This window comes from Triturus cristatus, chromosome 2_2, assembly GCF_964204655.1.
Source record: "Triturus cristatus chromosome 2_2, aTriCri1.1, whole genome shotgun sequence".
Classification (NCBI taxonomy): Eukaryota; Metazoa; Chordata; class Amphibia; order Caudata; family Salamandridae; genus Triturus; species Triturus cristatus.
In genome coordinates this window covers 19,321,948-19,338,974 of record NC_140582.1, presented here as the reverse complement: position 1 = coordinate 19,338,974, position 17,027 = coordinate 19,321,948, and the positions used below count along the sequence as shown (strand labels likewise).

Here is a 17,027-nt window from a genome sequence, read left to right as displayed (position 1 = left end):
TGGCAACATCTATGCTTCAAGAGATGAGGGCCGGCTTCAGGGCCCTTGATGGGCGGTTCGACACATTGGATAAGAGCCTGGCAGACATGGGGGGCCAAAATCTAAGCGCGTGATCGGTGCCTTGATGTGGCTGAGGCTCCCATTTCGGATATCGAAGATGGCATGGCTCACTTCCCTGAAACGTTTAGAGCGTGTTGAATGCATACTCAAGGAGGAGGCCATAAAGAACGAAGACCTTGAAGCGTGCAGTAGGCGCAACAACATTCGTATTTTAGGTGTCCCTGAGTCCACGGCTACAGGCCGCATGGACATCCTTGTCGAGACTGTTATCCGACCTGTTTGGGAGAGAGTCTTTCACCCCAGGGTTTGTGATAGAGCGCGCACACCAGGTCCCTGGGGCCACGGCCTAACCCTGGTTGCCTACCCCCCCAGACCCATCATCGCACATGTTATGAACTTCAGGGACCACGATTCAGCATTGCGCTTCGCCAGGGAACGAGGCGACACTATATGGCAAGGCTCTAAATTCTCCTTATACCCAGACTTCACTGTGATGATGCAGGACGCTCGCCGGAAATACAACAGGATCAAGGCCACCCTAAGGAACCTGGGTTTAAAGTATGGCATGTTCTACCCGGCCAGGTTGAAGGTGGATGTGGGAGGCCGGGCCCGCATATTTGACACTACCACAGAGGTGCAAGGATTTTGCCAATACGTACAAGCAAAGTAATAATCTGGCTCTTTTGTGAATACTCTTTTGGATTGGTAGACCACTGAACCGGGATAATGTACATTATATTTCTGTAACATTTCAGATAGATGGCCGACTTACGTGGCGTTGCCATCCCTCACGGTGTATACCTTGGGTTTGTACTTGTTCCTACGAAGGTACCCTTCTTGGGGTTCTTCATTTAACTGTAAAGTCAATTGGTACTTCATATTCTCCTTTGGTTATGGATCTGCCTCTGGGACGTATTGAAGTTGGGTGGGGTAACTACTTATTGTTTCAATGTTTCTAGTTGCATACAGCAGTGGTCACTGTCACGTTTTTCCATTATTCATTGCTACGCAATTACGCCTTGCTTAACACGTACACCTGATGGCCCAGTTAGGGAACGTAGACGGTCCATCCGACATGTCCTTAATGTCTTGGAATTTAAGGGGTCTGAATGACAATCGCAAGCATTGGCAGGGTATTCATTATTTACCGAAACACAATATGGATATAGACTACTTGCAGGAAACGCATTTACCGAAATACGATAAGGCCCGCTTTGCTGCCAGTTGGAGGGCACACAGGTATTTCGCTAACTACAGCAACTACGCCAGGGGCACGCCCATCCATTCACTGGAGGGTTCCTTTCAAGCCCCGCTCAGTGATGGGGGAAAATGAGGGCGGATACATCATTGTCACGGGATCACTCATGAGACCACAGGGCACTGGTATGTGTTTATGGCCCGAACACTGACTCCCCATACTTTTTCCATGCACTACAAGCCCAATTAGTAAGGTTAGAACCAAGCTTTCTTTTGATAGGGTGGGATTTCAGTTTACTCCTTAACCCCAGACTGGACAGCACTGCCACTACTACTGACGCCAAGCCACAAGCGTGCGGCGTGCTGCTAGTGTTATGTGAACACTTATCCCTGCTAGACATCTGGTGCAAACACTACCCCACTCACACGGAATACACCCATTACTCTGGTCAACACAACACTTGGACCAGGATCGACTTTTGGCTAGTTTCCCCAGGCATTGCCGGCTGGTTCCAGTCACTGATGACGCTGCCAAGAACGTATTCTAATCATGCCCCGGTACAACTCCATATATGGGTCCCACGTCCGCAGTGCTTTGATAGACAATAGCGCTTTCCGAGCCGCACCCTGCATGATGACCTTTTTAATACCGAGGTGCGCAACGCCATGGACGACTACTTCTCAATTAATACAGGATCAATAGACACTCAGGCGGTCTTTTGGGAGGACTTCAAGGCATACATCTGCATAGCGAAACACACCGGAGTTCTTAAAGATCTTCGAAACACACTGGCACGTATAGAGCGCGAACTCGCTGAACTAGATGACACATCGGCCCACTCCACAGACCCGGACAGGGAGGGAAGACGTTTGGCTCTCCTCGTTGAATTCTGGGAGGCGGCGGACCGCGAGATATTATACTGGGTACATATCAGGCGGCTCGGCACTATGGCAAGGGAGAACGTCCCGGTCGGGTTTTTGCGCAGATGCTCCGTCCCCCGTATAGCAGAGCTTACATCACCGAACTTCACACCTATACAAATCAAACTCTCACCTCCACCACAGACATTTGTGACAAATTCTTTGACTATTTCAAGGCCTTATACACTACCAAAGTCGGGAACGACTCCTCTGCCCAGGAGGCTTATCTGTCCGAGATTGCGCTGGTGTATCTAGAGAAAGGCATGCAGGATTTTTTTTTTTAGCAGAACACATATCAGAGGCGGCTGTCCTCTATGCCATTGATTCACTACGCGGCTCCTCTGCCTTGGACGGGATCACAGGGGATTTCTATAAGGCATACAAGGACGTACTGGCGCCGCAGCTGATAGAGATGTATGCCGAGGCACTTGAAAGACAAATACTGCCCCCAATGCTACGTGAGGCGGTCATTATTCTTCTTCCCAAACCGAGCAAAGACCTGTCCCATTGCAGCTCATATAGACCCCACTCATTTTTAAACTTAGGTTGTAAAATATTGGCAAAGGTCATCGCTAACCGTCTCTCCCAGCTGATGGAGTTTATCATCTCCCCGGCCCAATCGGGTTTCGTCCCACCCTGCTCCACCTCCTTAAATCTAAGAACGCTTTTCTCGGTACTTCATAGAATTGATACGGAAGTTCCCGCTGCCATTATTCTTTTAGACGCCGAAAAAGCTTTCGATTCGCTGGAATGGTCCTTTTTCATCTCCCTGATGCGCCGTATGGGCGTGCCCATGGGATTCATTGCCACCACCGCTTTATTGTATAGCAAACCAACGGCGAGATTTCACCTGAATGGTACCCTGTCCAGACCCTTTTCCCGTGGTACCCGGCAGGGCTGCCCTTTATTCCCTCTCTTGTTTATCCTGGCCATTGACCCTTTAATTCGCCATTTCCAGGAGAGACATTTGCATAGGGACTGCAGTTTAATACTGGTCCTCTGCTAGTCTCGCTCTATGCGGATGATACTATCTTCTATGTTGGAGATCCTCAGGAAAACTTAGAACCGCAAATTAGAGAAATACTTAGGTTAGGCTGCTTCTCTGGGTTAGGCATTAACTGGCACAAATCAGGGATCTTCCCATTAACTACCAGTACAGCTCCATGGGATTGTGGATTCCCTCTCGAGTGGTGCAGAGACTCATTTAATTACTTGGGCATACATATACATCGGGACACTGCCCAGATCATTAGCTTGAATTATGGACGTGCAGTGTGTGCCTTAGAGGCTCAAGTGGATCGATGGTTGCGTTTACCACTATCAATGGCAGGTAGGGTTGCGATCGTCAAAATAGTAGTACTACCCACATTTTTATATCTTTTTAACAATATCCCCATACTCCTTACAAATGTTTTTTTTTTAACATTGCGCACACACCTCAACAAACTGGTATGGGGGGAAACAGGCGCAGGTCCCCTGGCAGGTTCTGACTCTCCCATATGATAGAGGGGGATTTGGAGTCCCAGACCTACACTTGAATTACTTAGTGGTCCAATGTTGCTACGCATATGCCTGGTTCCATCCTGACGCCCGGATCCCATTTCTGCGCCCTGGGGCAGACTTTGTATTACCCGAAAAGCTGGCCACGGTGCTGCCGAAGGGTGTCCCTAGAGACCTAACCCCCTCTGGTTGCCAATTACAGGCGTAAAGCTGGTGCTATGCACCTTAGCGAAATTCAACATCACCAAAGTGGGATACTTGTATCCGGAAGGGCTTGTCTTCTCAGTGGCAGAGGACGCCCGTTTCCAGGACGTCCCTTCATGGATAATTTCATATTAGGGCGAATTAGTTCGGCCCTGCACACCACACTACGCACTTACCCTGTTGAACCCGACTCTTTCGCGCCGCTAACATTGATCATTGAGGGAGAGACTGGTGCACATCTCATCTCTAAACTATACAAAGCATGCGCAGGCATGCGTCCGGTAAGCGATGATAAGGTCCGCAAGGAATCGGAAAATGACCTGGGTCGAGACATTACTGCTGAACACTGGGTCAAATGCTGTGCGGGTACGAGGGAAGTCTCTCTCAACAGCAGCTGCAAGCTGCCCCACTTCAAGTATTGACGCCGCATTTACTGTACTCCTGCCAAAACACACAGGTTAGACCCCTCTAGGCCACATAACTGCCAGAAATGCAACGCCCTGCATGCCGATTTTGCACACCTAGCATGGACTTGTCCTAGATTGCAAACTTATTGGGAGCAAATACACTCCGTACTGGGAACCATGATTAATTTCTCTCTTATTCCCACGCCTGAAGTGGCGTTGTTAGGGTACACTGTTAATTTCCCCAAGAAAGTCCGAAGGTTCACATCCCTTGATCTATTACTGGCCAAAAGAGAAATAGCTTTGATGTGTGGCCGCAGGACGGCTCCCACTCTGCAGGAATGGCTACGTAGCTTGGCCTACTGTAATGTTAATAGCGATGTTTATGCCAGCATTATGGTGAATTTGTGCCGCCCCCAAATACATATGGGGCCCTTATCGGTCATGTGTGGAATCCTGACGACAAAATACAAACTCACTACTGGTAAGCGGTTTGGTGCCGGAGGGTGTGGGGGGGATGCAACCTGGCCGTTAGATTGGATGCTACATGACTTTAGGACAGATCACTATGGCCATGCAAATACACACTACTTGCATTTTCACGTATATGTTAAAGGTGGACCAAAGACGGGTGAAACCAACAGATGTTGGTTGGAAAATGAGACATTAAGAGACGTAGGGGCTATGGCAGTAATCAGGCGCAGATTCGGAAGCTTCAATATCGAAGATGTGTTAACAGAATATTGTGATAATATGTGACTACATTGAATATTGTTATGTAACTTTGTATGACAGTGAACCAGCACTTCTGTATTGTGGAGATATGAGAAAATGTGGGGGGAAAAAAAACTTGCTCGGTCGTCACGTTCCTTGTGTAGATCAGCAGGTTACACTTCCAGCTCTTCTTCTGGGTGCAGTGGCATGCACCTTCTCCAGGGTTGGCCAAAATAACTTCGCAGTGGTCGACTGTTTACTTTGTCCGGCCACCAGCCCCGGGTGTTGGGCTCTGCCTTAGTGAGGATCATGACAGTTGCAGATCTGGTTGTCCTCTGGTCATGACAGTTGCTGATGCTGTGTGGTGTTGAGCTACATGTCTTGGGTTCCCTTTTCAGCAACCTTCTTGAAACTCCTATTCTAGGTGTTCCCTCTTCAGGGAATTGCTTCCGCAGGTAGTAAGGAGCTGTGGTGGTGGCAGCTTGCCGCTCAGGTGTGAGACTCTCCATTTACCTGTATTGGGCCACTGGCCTCTCCATTTTAATGCAGGAGGACACTCTTGATGCAGTCTCTATCCCACTGTGCGACAGTGCTAGTGCAGTTAGGGTGAACACGATCTCCTTCCTGCGTTCGGGCCACATGGGGCCCCTCCTTTGAGATCTTCTTGGTGCTTCCTTTGTAAAGGGAAGGCAACCTCCCTTCCACCTTCTCTGCGCTCGAGGGCAGACTGCTTCCACCTCGTGATGGCGCCATCATGGCACTTGTTCCTGCATCAGTTCAGGCATGCTTGGCAGGGTATGTCACTCCGTGTGACAGTGCTCAAGGACAGGTCAACAGTGGCCATTAGGTGCTGGAGGCGGCTAGCTGGTGCGGCCTCTTCTCTCTCGGGGCTCTCTGATGCAGTCTTGCATTGTCTCTGAGCCCTTTAAGACCGTGCCAGTAGCTGGCTCCTTGCGTTCCTGCTTTCCTCTTACAGTGGTGTCAGCCAGTCACTGTGGGGCATGCACAGCCTGTGAAGCTCATCACCTGCGGTGGCGGCAAATAGCAGCTTCAAGGTGGGTAAGGTTCACTTCTCTCCGTATCGGGAAATTTAGGGCTTCTTCCTATTTGTCCTTTGCCTTCTGTCCCTGGGCTGGCTGCGGCACCTCCCCCTTTTCCTTGGCTCACTCTAATGTCGGGGTAGGTAGGCGTACGAGTTTACTGCAGGACAGGGGTTTCACAGCGGGCATACAACCCGTTCACCCCCTCCTTCTGGTGCACTTGCCTCGGTTGTGCCGAGAGTGAGTGCGGGGGCACCTCATGCTCCGGCCATCCTGCCCCTCACGAAGCCCCAGTCCCTTGATGAGTAGATAGCACATAGCAAATGAATCTATTACTACAACACACACTGCAAAAACATTGTTTCAATTACGTAAAGCGGTTTCCTGCTGGTTCCTTTATCTTTTCTGTGGCGCCCTTTTTTGCCTTTCTGGGCATAATTCTCGCTAAAGAAATTTCATAATTTATGTATATTTGACCATTTACATAGTTCCGAAATAGGTGAAATGAAAAAGTGCTGTGCAGAGATTGAAGTAAAAGAGTATAGAGAAGATGGACAAGGAAGAGGATGCAGGTTAGACAAGGTGGTTTCAGAAGAGGCAGTTATGTATTGCTTTGAGAAGGAGGGTCTTTGCTTCTTTCCTGAAGATGCAGGAGTGAAGGATCGCAACATGTTTGGTGTCTGGACACTAGGTGCCCAGAAAGAGATGCCGTGGCGGTCTGTCTTCCCCTTATTATGTTTTTTTGTCTCAAGGATGTTTACGTTGGTCCTGCGAGTGCTACAAATCCCGCCATCATAGTCTTGTTGCCACTGTAGGATGCATGATCAACTAACACAAATAATCAATAACTTATCTGCATTTGACCCTGTAATCAAGGCCCAGGGCCAGAAACTCTAGCGTTTAATGCTTTGTAAGTATTATAGTTGACCTTTAAAGTGATGCCATCTACTGGAAGGATAGGAACAAAAATGTGATGGGTGAAATGCTTGAATTAATCTCAGACAGTGGTAACTAATAACCCGGTGCCATTTTCCAGTTCATTCTGTTTTTTTGCTAACTGAGCAATATTTGCGAATTGTGATACTTTACTTGTAAAAATTGCAAAAACGTATAAAAATTTAACCAGCGTTTTAATGTCAACCTTTTAGTATCGATTGTTTCCCTTTCTGCATGTTCGAATTTTGATTATTTTTTACCCCTTTTCTCCCCTCTAGCGTCCTTTACTATCATGTGCTACAATGTACTATGTGATAAATATGCCACCAGGCAGCTGTATGGATACTGCCCGTCCTGGGCGTTAAATTGGGAATACAGGAAAAAGGGCATCATGGAAGAAATAATCCATTGCGATGCAGAAATCATTAGCCTTCAGGTAATGCACATAAAATCCTCCTGAAATGTTACACGGTAACCGAAACAAAAGGTTTGGGCAGTAGCTCATTGTGGTCAAAGTTAGGTTGGGCTTTTTAAAGTGGAGAGGCTTCGATAAAAGTTTTATGATTTGTGAATACTTAAAACCATTATCTGTGTGTATTTCAGTACTACAGTTTAAGAATAACTGATGCACGATCTATGTTATCAATCTGCAGTGTCAAAATACTTGAAGGACGCAAATTTAATGGGATAGATTGGCTTAATTTTAGTGTCTGTTTAGACAAGTATGCCGTGAAAAATGAATGTGACTGTCGATGATAAGTGGTTATATTGTTTGGGTATAGCACCAGTGAGCTTGAGCATGGCATCAACAATATAAAGAAAGGGTTTCTGAGCCAGATCCTTTAGTCATTGCTAACAGTTTGGATCAGCTTATAGTAGTATTGTGTAGATTTATATCTTAAAGTAGTGATTAGCAGAGTAGTTTGTGTGTCGGACATTGTAGGAAGGTAGGATCTGATAGCGTGGTTACCCCCACTCTTTGCCTGGTTTTATGCTGGTTTTTGACTTGTCTGACTGGGATCCCGCTAATCAGGACCCCAGTCTATCTGCTTTCTCCCTAAAATGTTTGATATGTACTTTGGTACACTCCAGATTGGATACTGGGGTACCCTTATAAGTCCCTAGTATATTGTACACATGTACTCAGGGCATAGGTACCTCAGAGGCCTCCCATGGACTGAAGCATGTATTATGCCACCCATGAGAACTAAACTGGAACTACAGGTCTGCTACTACAACCTGTGTAAGCTGGAGCTTGCACCACTTACTTTAGATATAGGTTCACTATCTCTATAGGTCACTACACTTAAATTTAGAAGTCACCCCTATAGCAGGCCTTAACAATCCTGAAGGCAGGGTGCTGGGTTTTACGTGAGAGGCTGCACCTGCTAGAGCAGAGCCCCTCTGCAGCCTTCGGAGACTATTCTCCCAAGTTGTCTGTGACTCAGCCAGACATATAGGTAGAGGTGCATTATAACCTTGTGGTAAATGCTATCTCAAACGGCTGCATAGAAACATTTGTGTTTGGTATCAAACACCTTGGAATCATACCTCCACTCCGGTAACCGGTGTGGGAGGTATGATTCCACCCTTCTGAAGCGAGCTTCGGGGTCACTGGTCTATCCGGTGCCAGCCTCCTTGACCGGGTCAGCACAAAATGGATGCTGCCGACCAGAGACACATTTCTGCCCTCCTGCTGCTGAGCCAAGCTCAAGCAGAGGAAGGCAGCACAATAGGCATCCTGTCACACGGAGGTGTGACCACCTCCCAGACAGGATTTAGTGTATTGGGGCTGGGTGGGTGCACTCTGAGTGCCTGAAAGTCTGCACGTGGGGCACATTTGGTGTCCCTGTGCATAGTCCAGCTCAAACCAGTTCTGGGAGCCGTTGGCTCCTGCTATGGAATGAAACTGGATAAAGGACATGGGTGTCTGTCCTGATCCTCCCCTAGGAGGGTCTCTCAAATCTGTCCAACCCTGTCCCGTGGGTACATTAGGGCTTACGTGACTGTAGCACTTTAGATTTCATGTGGACAAGATTCTACAAGAAGAAACCAATGACCTTCCACCGACTGTCTGGACACTCTGGACTTCGACTGGGCCCGACTTAGTCTCCCTCTCCGTCCAAAGCTTTGTCTGTGCCCTTGCTCCATACAGGCCCCGTGCAGGACCTGTGGTGCACTAAGGACAACCGAAGAATCTCCCTTGGGGTGAAGGAGTCACTCCCATGCATTCGCAGGCACCTCAACGCAGCTGACCAGTCTGCTGCTCCCGAGCTTCTGAGGACTCTGAAGACTCCAACAGCAGTGGGTTTCGAAGGTCCCCGAGTTTGATTTTATTTATTTAGAACCGTATATAGCGCACAGCTACCCCCAATGTGGGTGTTCCGGCGCTGCGAACAGTAAGCAGTTGTGAGTGTCTCTATGCGACTATGGGTTGGTAAACAGCCAGGTTTTTAAATTGCGTCGAAATAGGCATTCCGATTCTGTCATACGGAGTGACAGTGGCAAGCTGTTCCAGGATCGAGCAGTGATAACTGTGAACACTCTGCCCCCCCATTCTAGAACGGCGAAATCGGGGAGTACGTAAGAGGCAAAGATGATTTGATCTGAGAGATCGGTTGGACTGAGCATGTTCAGTCTGGCTTTGAGATAGGCAGGCCCCTGACCCTGCATTGCTCTATATGCTAGGACCAGAGATTTAAACTGAATGCGGCTAGTCACAGGCAGCCAATGTAGCTTTTTTAAGTGAGGAGAGATTGAATGACGATATGGGATGTTACAGATCATTCTTGCCACCGCATTATGCACAATCTGCAGACGTTTGACCAGATAGGCAGGCACTCCGGCATACAGGCTGTTTGCGTAATCCAGGTGTGAATGTTATAAGGGCGTGAATAATGGTTCGGCGAGCATCCAAAGGAAGGAAAGGGAGAATTTTCCAGATCATGCGGAGTTTACCAAAACATGCAGAAGTGACCTTATTTATTTGAGCCTTACAAGATAATTCATTATCAAATAGGAATCCCAGATTTCTGGCATAAACCACCGGCACTGGGGGGGGGGGGGAGGCAGCGTCTGAAGTTCGAAAAACTGACGTCAGAGTGATCTCTAAATGAAAACACTAATTATGTGTCATCAGCGTATGAGATCACTCTGACCCCTCAGAATTCTGCCACCGTGGCCAGCGGCGATACGTACACATTAAAAAACAGTGGGCTCAGGGCAGAGCCCTGGGGAACACCACATTTAAGTGGTTTCTTCTCCGAGACAAAAGGTTGAAGGTAGACCTGTTGGGTATGATTGCTTAAAAAAGATCTAATCCATGCCAAAGGGGTGCCCTGAATCCCAAGACTATACAGTCTTTCAATCAATATGGCATGAGAGACCGTATCGAATGCTGCGGATAGGTCGAGGAGCACTAACATTGCTGCCTCGCCTACATCCACGCATTCGCGAATAGTCTCTGACACCTCCAGAAGTGCAGTCTCGGTACTATAGCTGGATCTAAAACTGGACTGCGAGTCATGAAGTTGCCCGGACTCAAGGTAGTAAGAGAGTTGTTCTTGCACTACTTTCTCCAGGATTTTGGCTGGTTTAGGTAAAAGAGAAATGGGCCTGTAGTTGCTAAATACCGATGGGTCGGCTTCAGGTTTTTTTAGGATGGGGATCAGCATGGCCTGTTTCCAAGACAAGGGGAAATTACCAGTATGTAAGGAGGTGTTCCAAAGCAAGTTCAGCAGAGAGATGGTAAGAGGGGTGAGTGCACTGAATAATTGTGCCGGACAAGGGTCCAAAGGGGAGCCCGATTTGCATGGCAACATCTTTTGAGAAAAGGTATCAATAGAGACAGAATTAAAAGAAGTAAAAGCCTCCTCCTTAGTTACCCTGGAGCCGAGAACTGGGGTATCCACGGACTGGTTGAACGATGAAAAAATGTCTACGATTTTTTCATGAAAAACGTTAGATAAACCATCACAGAGTCCTTGGCTAGGGGGGGTCGAGCTAGATAATGCAGATGGTTTAGAAAACTCTTTCACTATTTTGAACCACGTTTTTGAGGAATTATCAGCGGAGCTGACTTTCTCAATGTAATACTCTCTCATTATGGTACATTTCACTTGTGGAATGTCTTAATGACAGTTCTGTAAGTAACTTTTGCTTCAGGATCATAGGATGGTCTCCAGCTCCGTCCAAATTTTTTACTGTGGCTCTTCTCAGCACACAAAGCGGAGGAGAACCAAGGAGTGGAGGGTTTTAATCTGGAAGAATTTATCGGTTACATTAAGGCAATCACGTTTATGGCTGAGGAAAGCCAGCCATTAAACTGCCCACTCAGCAGGTTTGAGGCCAGTATTCCTCGTGGGGACTGCATAACCCAAACCTGTGTGCACCGCGTCTATTTGCAAGTGCATATGCTTATTGGCGATTGCAGAGCGTGTGCATTGGACTCCGTGTAGTCCTGACCCTAAGCAGTATTTCCACCAAAGAACTCCGGCCTCCTCGCACCGAGTGCTCCATTGGCTGGTACTTTGTGATCTTGTTCGAGGTCCCCTCGCGACTCCTGGTCATTCGGCCTGGTGGGTCCTCCTGAGGGTTATCTTGAATTCTGTTGGACTTTCCTGGTTGCTCCAGACGTGCCCTGACTCCCTATTGTTGAGTCCCCTGGTCCACACCGTAACCTGCTTGACCTTCCTGTGTGGGTTGCTTTTGCCTCAGCTTGCTGGTGCTCCAGCCGGACAGGACCCCTCAGCACCCGACATCCTTTTGGACAGCTCGCATCTGGCTCCTGGTCGTCGTCGACATCTCCTGGTCCTCATGGCTGCAGAGTCAAGCATCCCTTCTTTGCACCTGAAGCACCCGACATCGGTGGGCATTCGTCTCCCGAGCCCCTGGTCACTTTGAAGTGACCTGACTCTGTCCCCTCTGCTTTCAGGTTCTTTTCTTCCAGAATCCCAGCTGGGATTCCACCGGACCCTTTTCACCTTCACTGCAGCAGCACTTCTTCTCAGCCCTCCATTGAGAACGACGGCGGTTTCCGACACCACTCCAGGCTTATGCACCCGGCTCCTCTGGGATAGGTACCTCTGGTACTATGGTATCCACGGGTGGGGTGGCTCTCCAACCTCTTAAGTTCCAAAGGGTTTCCTCGGAGTCCTCCTAGAAGGGTACTTAAACTGTAAAATTGCAACCGCAACTTCCCTATAGAATTGTACGGAGCCCGCGTCATGTTAGCACACTACACCATCCTCCGTGGGGTCCCTATCTACTCACTTTGGGTGGTTACTTGGGGTCCCATGATTCTATGTGGTCCAAACCTTGTCTTGACCCGAGATGTGCGTACTATACCACTATTTTAGTATATGGTTTGGTCTCCCCCTGTGTATTGTGCTACTTACAACTGTTCTATTGATCTCGTATTGTGTGCTTTGTGTTCTATGCTCGGTTAGAGGATACTAGAGAGTTTTATATTAATAAATACATAATTTTATATAACTACTGTGTGGTTCTTCTTTCATTTAATTAATTCAGGAGGTGATATTCTGGCAAGACAGGCTGCTTTAAATTCCTTCAAGATTAAGCCTGAAGGCTGCTCTCCACAGCTACCACTAGGATACCTTTCTAAAAGTTATCTTTGACCTCATACATCATAAAGGTCATTTGGACTTGTGCTAAGTGCCCAATTTAATTAGTGGACAGCATATACAAGGTAAAATTCTCACGGACATCATGTATTTAAAAGGGCCTCAGGCTCTCAGCAGTCAAAATGTGTCTGTTCTCCTCACTGTGTATAGCTTCTGGCCATCCCTGGAGCAACTTCTACTGGCTCTCCGTATCCTCAGCCAGTTGACTTCCTCTAAGAACCCAAGCAAGACTGATATATTTTACTATGCAATTTCACAAAGAGTAAAAGTAGACTTGAATAGGACTACATACTCGTAATATTGCTTAACTATGGACACAACTTCCAGGGGGGATGTCGTTATCACACTCTTATCAGTGGTGATACCTAAAAACTGTCACTAATTTGAGCCCTTGTGACCCATGCCAACAACCTGCCTGGCTGATCCCCTTCCCTAAATTCTCTGTCTCGAGCCTACTTGCTTAATTTAAGTACCTCTTAACCGCCAGCATCTGACCCTCTGAGAAGGGGTGAGATTGACTGACGTGAGCATAACTGGCAAATGGTCCAAGTCCTGGGTAGGGTACCTACCTAACCTCCCGAATGATATTCTCAATTAAAGACTGTGACGCTCACCTGAGATCTAAACGAAAAATAATGTAATGTGCAGTCTAGTAAAATGTGTACTCAGCCGCTGCAGTATGCTTTGAGCGCCAAACGTCAGCTAAATAGTACAATTGCATAATGTAGGATACTGTGACAATTGCTTTAGCGACACCTCCAATAGCGCAGCTCGTCGTTGCAGGTCCTCCACCCATTCCTGCTGTGTAAAATGTACAGTCCTATGTATAAGAATGTCCACCCTTTTTGGAATATGTAGAATGCGCAGATAAATATTTATACCCTCCCCATGTGGAGGCCAAAGTGGATTGTGCCGCTGGTGAGCTATGCATCTTCTGGAGTAAGGTAAACACAAGTCATCTTCGCGGCAGGGCAGAAGTATGCCAGGCTTCCTATTTCATCTTTGCTTATTTTGAGTAAGACAGATGCCGGAGTGTAAGAAAAATACAGCGCAGTGCACACTCCTCACAACTGCCCAGTTGCTTATCCGCCATCCCAGAGGTGTGCATTGCAAGACTGAGGATGAGAGCAGTTGAAAACCACACTCTTAAGAAGGACGACTCACTGCAACCTGGGACTAGAACATTCAAGGAATCACAGGGTGTGCCCTTTCTTTGGACCCACTTCCCAAAAGGAAAGCTGAGAAGTTTGTGTCGAGTCGTTTCTTAAATGATACTCCAGGAACGTAGAAATATACTGCTTTGTTACTTGAATCGGGCACATTTAAAATGTATCAACAACTTCGTATAGTACTTCCCCATGCTATCACAGCGGGGCAGGTAATATGCGGCAGCACAATTTTGTTACATTGAGAACATTTTGTAGTGTTTTGTCCAGAATTCAATCCAGGGGACAGATTATACAAAAGAGATTTATTGTAATCCAGCACAGTACAAACGACTGGTCTGGACCAATGCTCCAGAGAAAACCAAGATATGTAGTAAAATTTACTACACCACGGTAGCAAAGAACAGAAAGACATTTTGAATAGAAACAAGTAGGAAATGAATAAATTAAAGAAACAGCATACATATAAATAAGAATGTAACCCATTTCTTGTAAACATTGCCTCTTTTCCTCCTTAGCCAAGTAAGTGAACCTGTTAAATTGTGTCATTTTATCTGCCGCTTCTCCTTCGCATCCCACTACTCCCCACCCTGCTTTCCCTTTGTTCGGATAATAAAAAGAGCAAGATAAATATTGAGGGTGGGCATTGATTTGGAACTTCTGCTGGGCACTTGGCAGAGTCAACTGAAATACAGCCAGACAGCAGTTTTTTAAACCATGCAGGGTCATGTTGGTACCCAGCCAGCGAATAACATACAGATGAACAGCAGAAGCATCATGGAGAAACCAATAAGCATGCAGAATGACACCATACTCATCTTTGAAGTGCACCTTCCCCATACGTTTTTCACTGTATGGAGAAAATGTCAACATTTTCTCAGTCCTAAATTGGAAATGTGCAGGTACACGTTTCACCAAATGCATTCAACCTGATTGTTTTTATTATTAAAGTTATATCTAGGTAAGGCATGCACCTTCTGTACATTATTTTGCTTTATATCTTCACTTTAACAACAGCGGCCATCGCCGTACAACAGGACATTTTCTGAGCATATCTAACTTTTAAATTAAGCCATGTATTGTAATAGGACAAGGGCAACTGCCAGTATTTAAAACAACACTAGAAAAAGCCATTAGCTCTGACCTGTAACTCAAAGCGTCTCTCCATTATCACATGGGGGCTGGGAGAGTTTATTGATACAAGGGCGAGTAGCTGAATTTTAAGAAACGGTAAATGGGTGAGTATTCTACCCATGCACTCTCATTATATCATCCAATGACTCATCCTTGCACATGATCACTTAACTATGCGCTCATACACCCATTCATACACTCACTCATTGACCTAATCGCCCATTCACAATCTCATTCACACACAAGCTCACCAACTGCCTTTGTCAGTGCTCATGGCGTTTGCCTCTTCCAGACCCTTATCTTTCGTTTTGGCAAGTTTGTAGCCATTTGACAAGGACAGATCTATTTTATTATTTTTGCAGGTTGCTTCATTGCCCCTGTATCCTCTGCTTAAGAACGCCTGAACTAAAGTGTGATTTCCATTGCCAACCTTTTCATATCCACCTTAATTCATCAAAGTTAAGAAATGACTGTGTGTGGAAACTCATGTTTGAGCTTGTTGGGGCCATGTGTGAGAATCCCTGTGATGGAGCAAGGTCTCGTAGAAAAGAGACTTGCCCGGATGCAATCCACTCGTTTAACTTACTAACAAAGTTATTAATGAGTGTCGTGAATAATTAATACGCACCACATGAACACACGGGTTAGTGAAGCTTGCATATGTGTGTACTAATGCGGATAACAATGAAGACAGACTACTACCGCTCTAAACTGGGAACTTTTCTGCGCATGCGTCAACTGTATCTATGCAGTATGACGAACTAACACTTGGAGGGAAATTCTGGCGCATGAGCAGAAGATACTAAAATGGAGTCTTGAAGACTCGCGTGCATGGCATCTGCTTACTTGAAAGGAAAACAAGCTATTATACTAATGCTAATGCGGGGAAATTAATAAGTAAAGGGGAACAGAGTAGAGGTGGGAGGTATACAGTGCGACCACTTTATTTGTGAAATGAATATTTGTCTTTCTGACTTTATCACTAGTGCATATTTGGGCCTCTCTCGTATAACCGAATTAAGCTGAGTAACGTGAAGTCTGAGCATGTCCACTGAAAGTTAACCCGAAATGATGACTGAGAGATTGAATGGGAGCCAAGGATGAGTGTTACACCCTTGGAACGGACGGTGAAGAGTTCAACGATGACGACTATTATTCAAAATGTTATTGTATTGTTTCAAAGTGAAATGTGAAAGCATCTGAGAATCCAATTTAAGGGGATGGGTTTGCGAACAATAGTCTAACTGATTTTAATGACCTGTACGCATGGTGTGATCGAGCTTCCCCCCCATGCCTAACCAATCGCATTTCATATTTTTATGATATTGAAACTTTAGTGGGTGGTTCATGGAGAAACGAAGGTATAATTAAGAAAGCTTTAGTTAGTTAGAGAAGAGAGCGAGCGAGAGCGCTTTGCTGGTGGAGAGCAAGAGTTATGCTGACGGGAGAATTGCTGGGGGAGAAGCTGTTGCTTTCTATCCAACAACAACAGTCAACAACAGTCAACAACAACATCCAAATTAATTGGGTTTGATCAGAAGATCGCGGAAGAATCTCGAGGAGGAAGAGAGTGTCAGAGAGGGGTGTGACGCAATCGTCGATATTCTAGAGAGGTCATCTATCCTATCCTGAATCCTGTCCTGAAGTCTGTGTCTCCTGACCTATCACGGGGGACCCTTACAAGCTCTTTGGCCAGGGGGTTGGTCTTTCACACCATCCTTGGTAAATATAATTTCTAGTTATTTGCTGATGTTCTTTTCTCTCTGTCCTCTCCCTATCTGTGCATTTGATTATTGTATGGGTCCGAAGTATATGCTTGGTGGTTATGAATTGAATTTTCTCTCCTATGAATGTCGGTGACTGCACTGTATTTGGAATGGTTCACATACATTTATTTTAGATAAAGATTTAAAACTCTCCTGAGTCTGTGGTTATTTACTTTAAATAAAAGAACAGTTAGTTTTATGTTATTCTCACCATCAACTAGTTGAACTAATGGCCCATTAACCAGAGGAAAGAACTTCTTGATCAGTGAAGGGTTAGTTAGGAGTATTAGATAACTAATCCTAAACATTGTGTAAATTACAAACTTGACACCAGCGGTTTTAC

The 17,027-nt window shown here is 46.3% G+C and overlaps 1 protein-coding gene across 1 annotated transcript in view; it reads left to right on the top strand.

Annotated features, from left to right (window-relative positions):
- The window catches only part of CNOT6L (CCR4-NOT transcription complex subunit 6 like), an 844,987-nt gene that overhangs the window by 399,973 nt on the left and 427,987 nt on the right, over positions 1-17,027 (top strand). Inside the window, exon 7 of the mRNA XM_085640943.1 lies at positions 7,255-7,412. Within this exon, the coding sequence (XP_085497069.1) occupies positions 7,255-7,412 (158 nt within the window). The remainder of the gene's footprint in view (positions 1-7,254; positions 7,413-17,027) is intronic.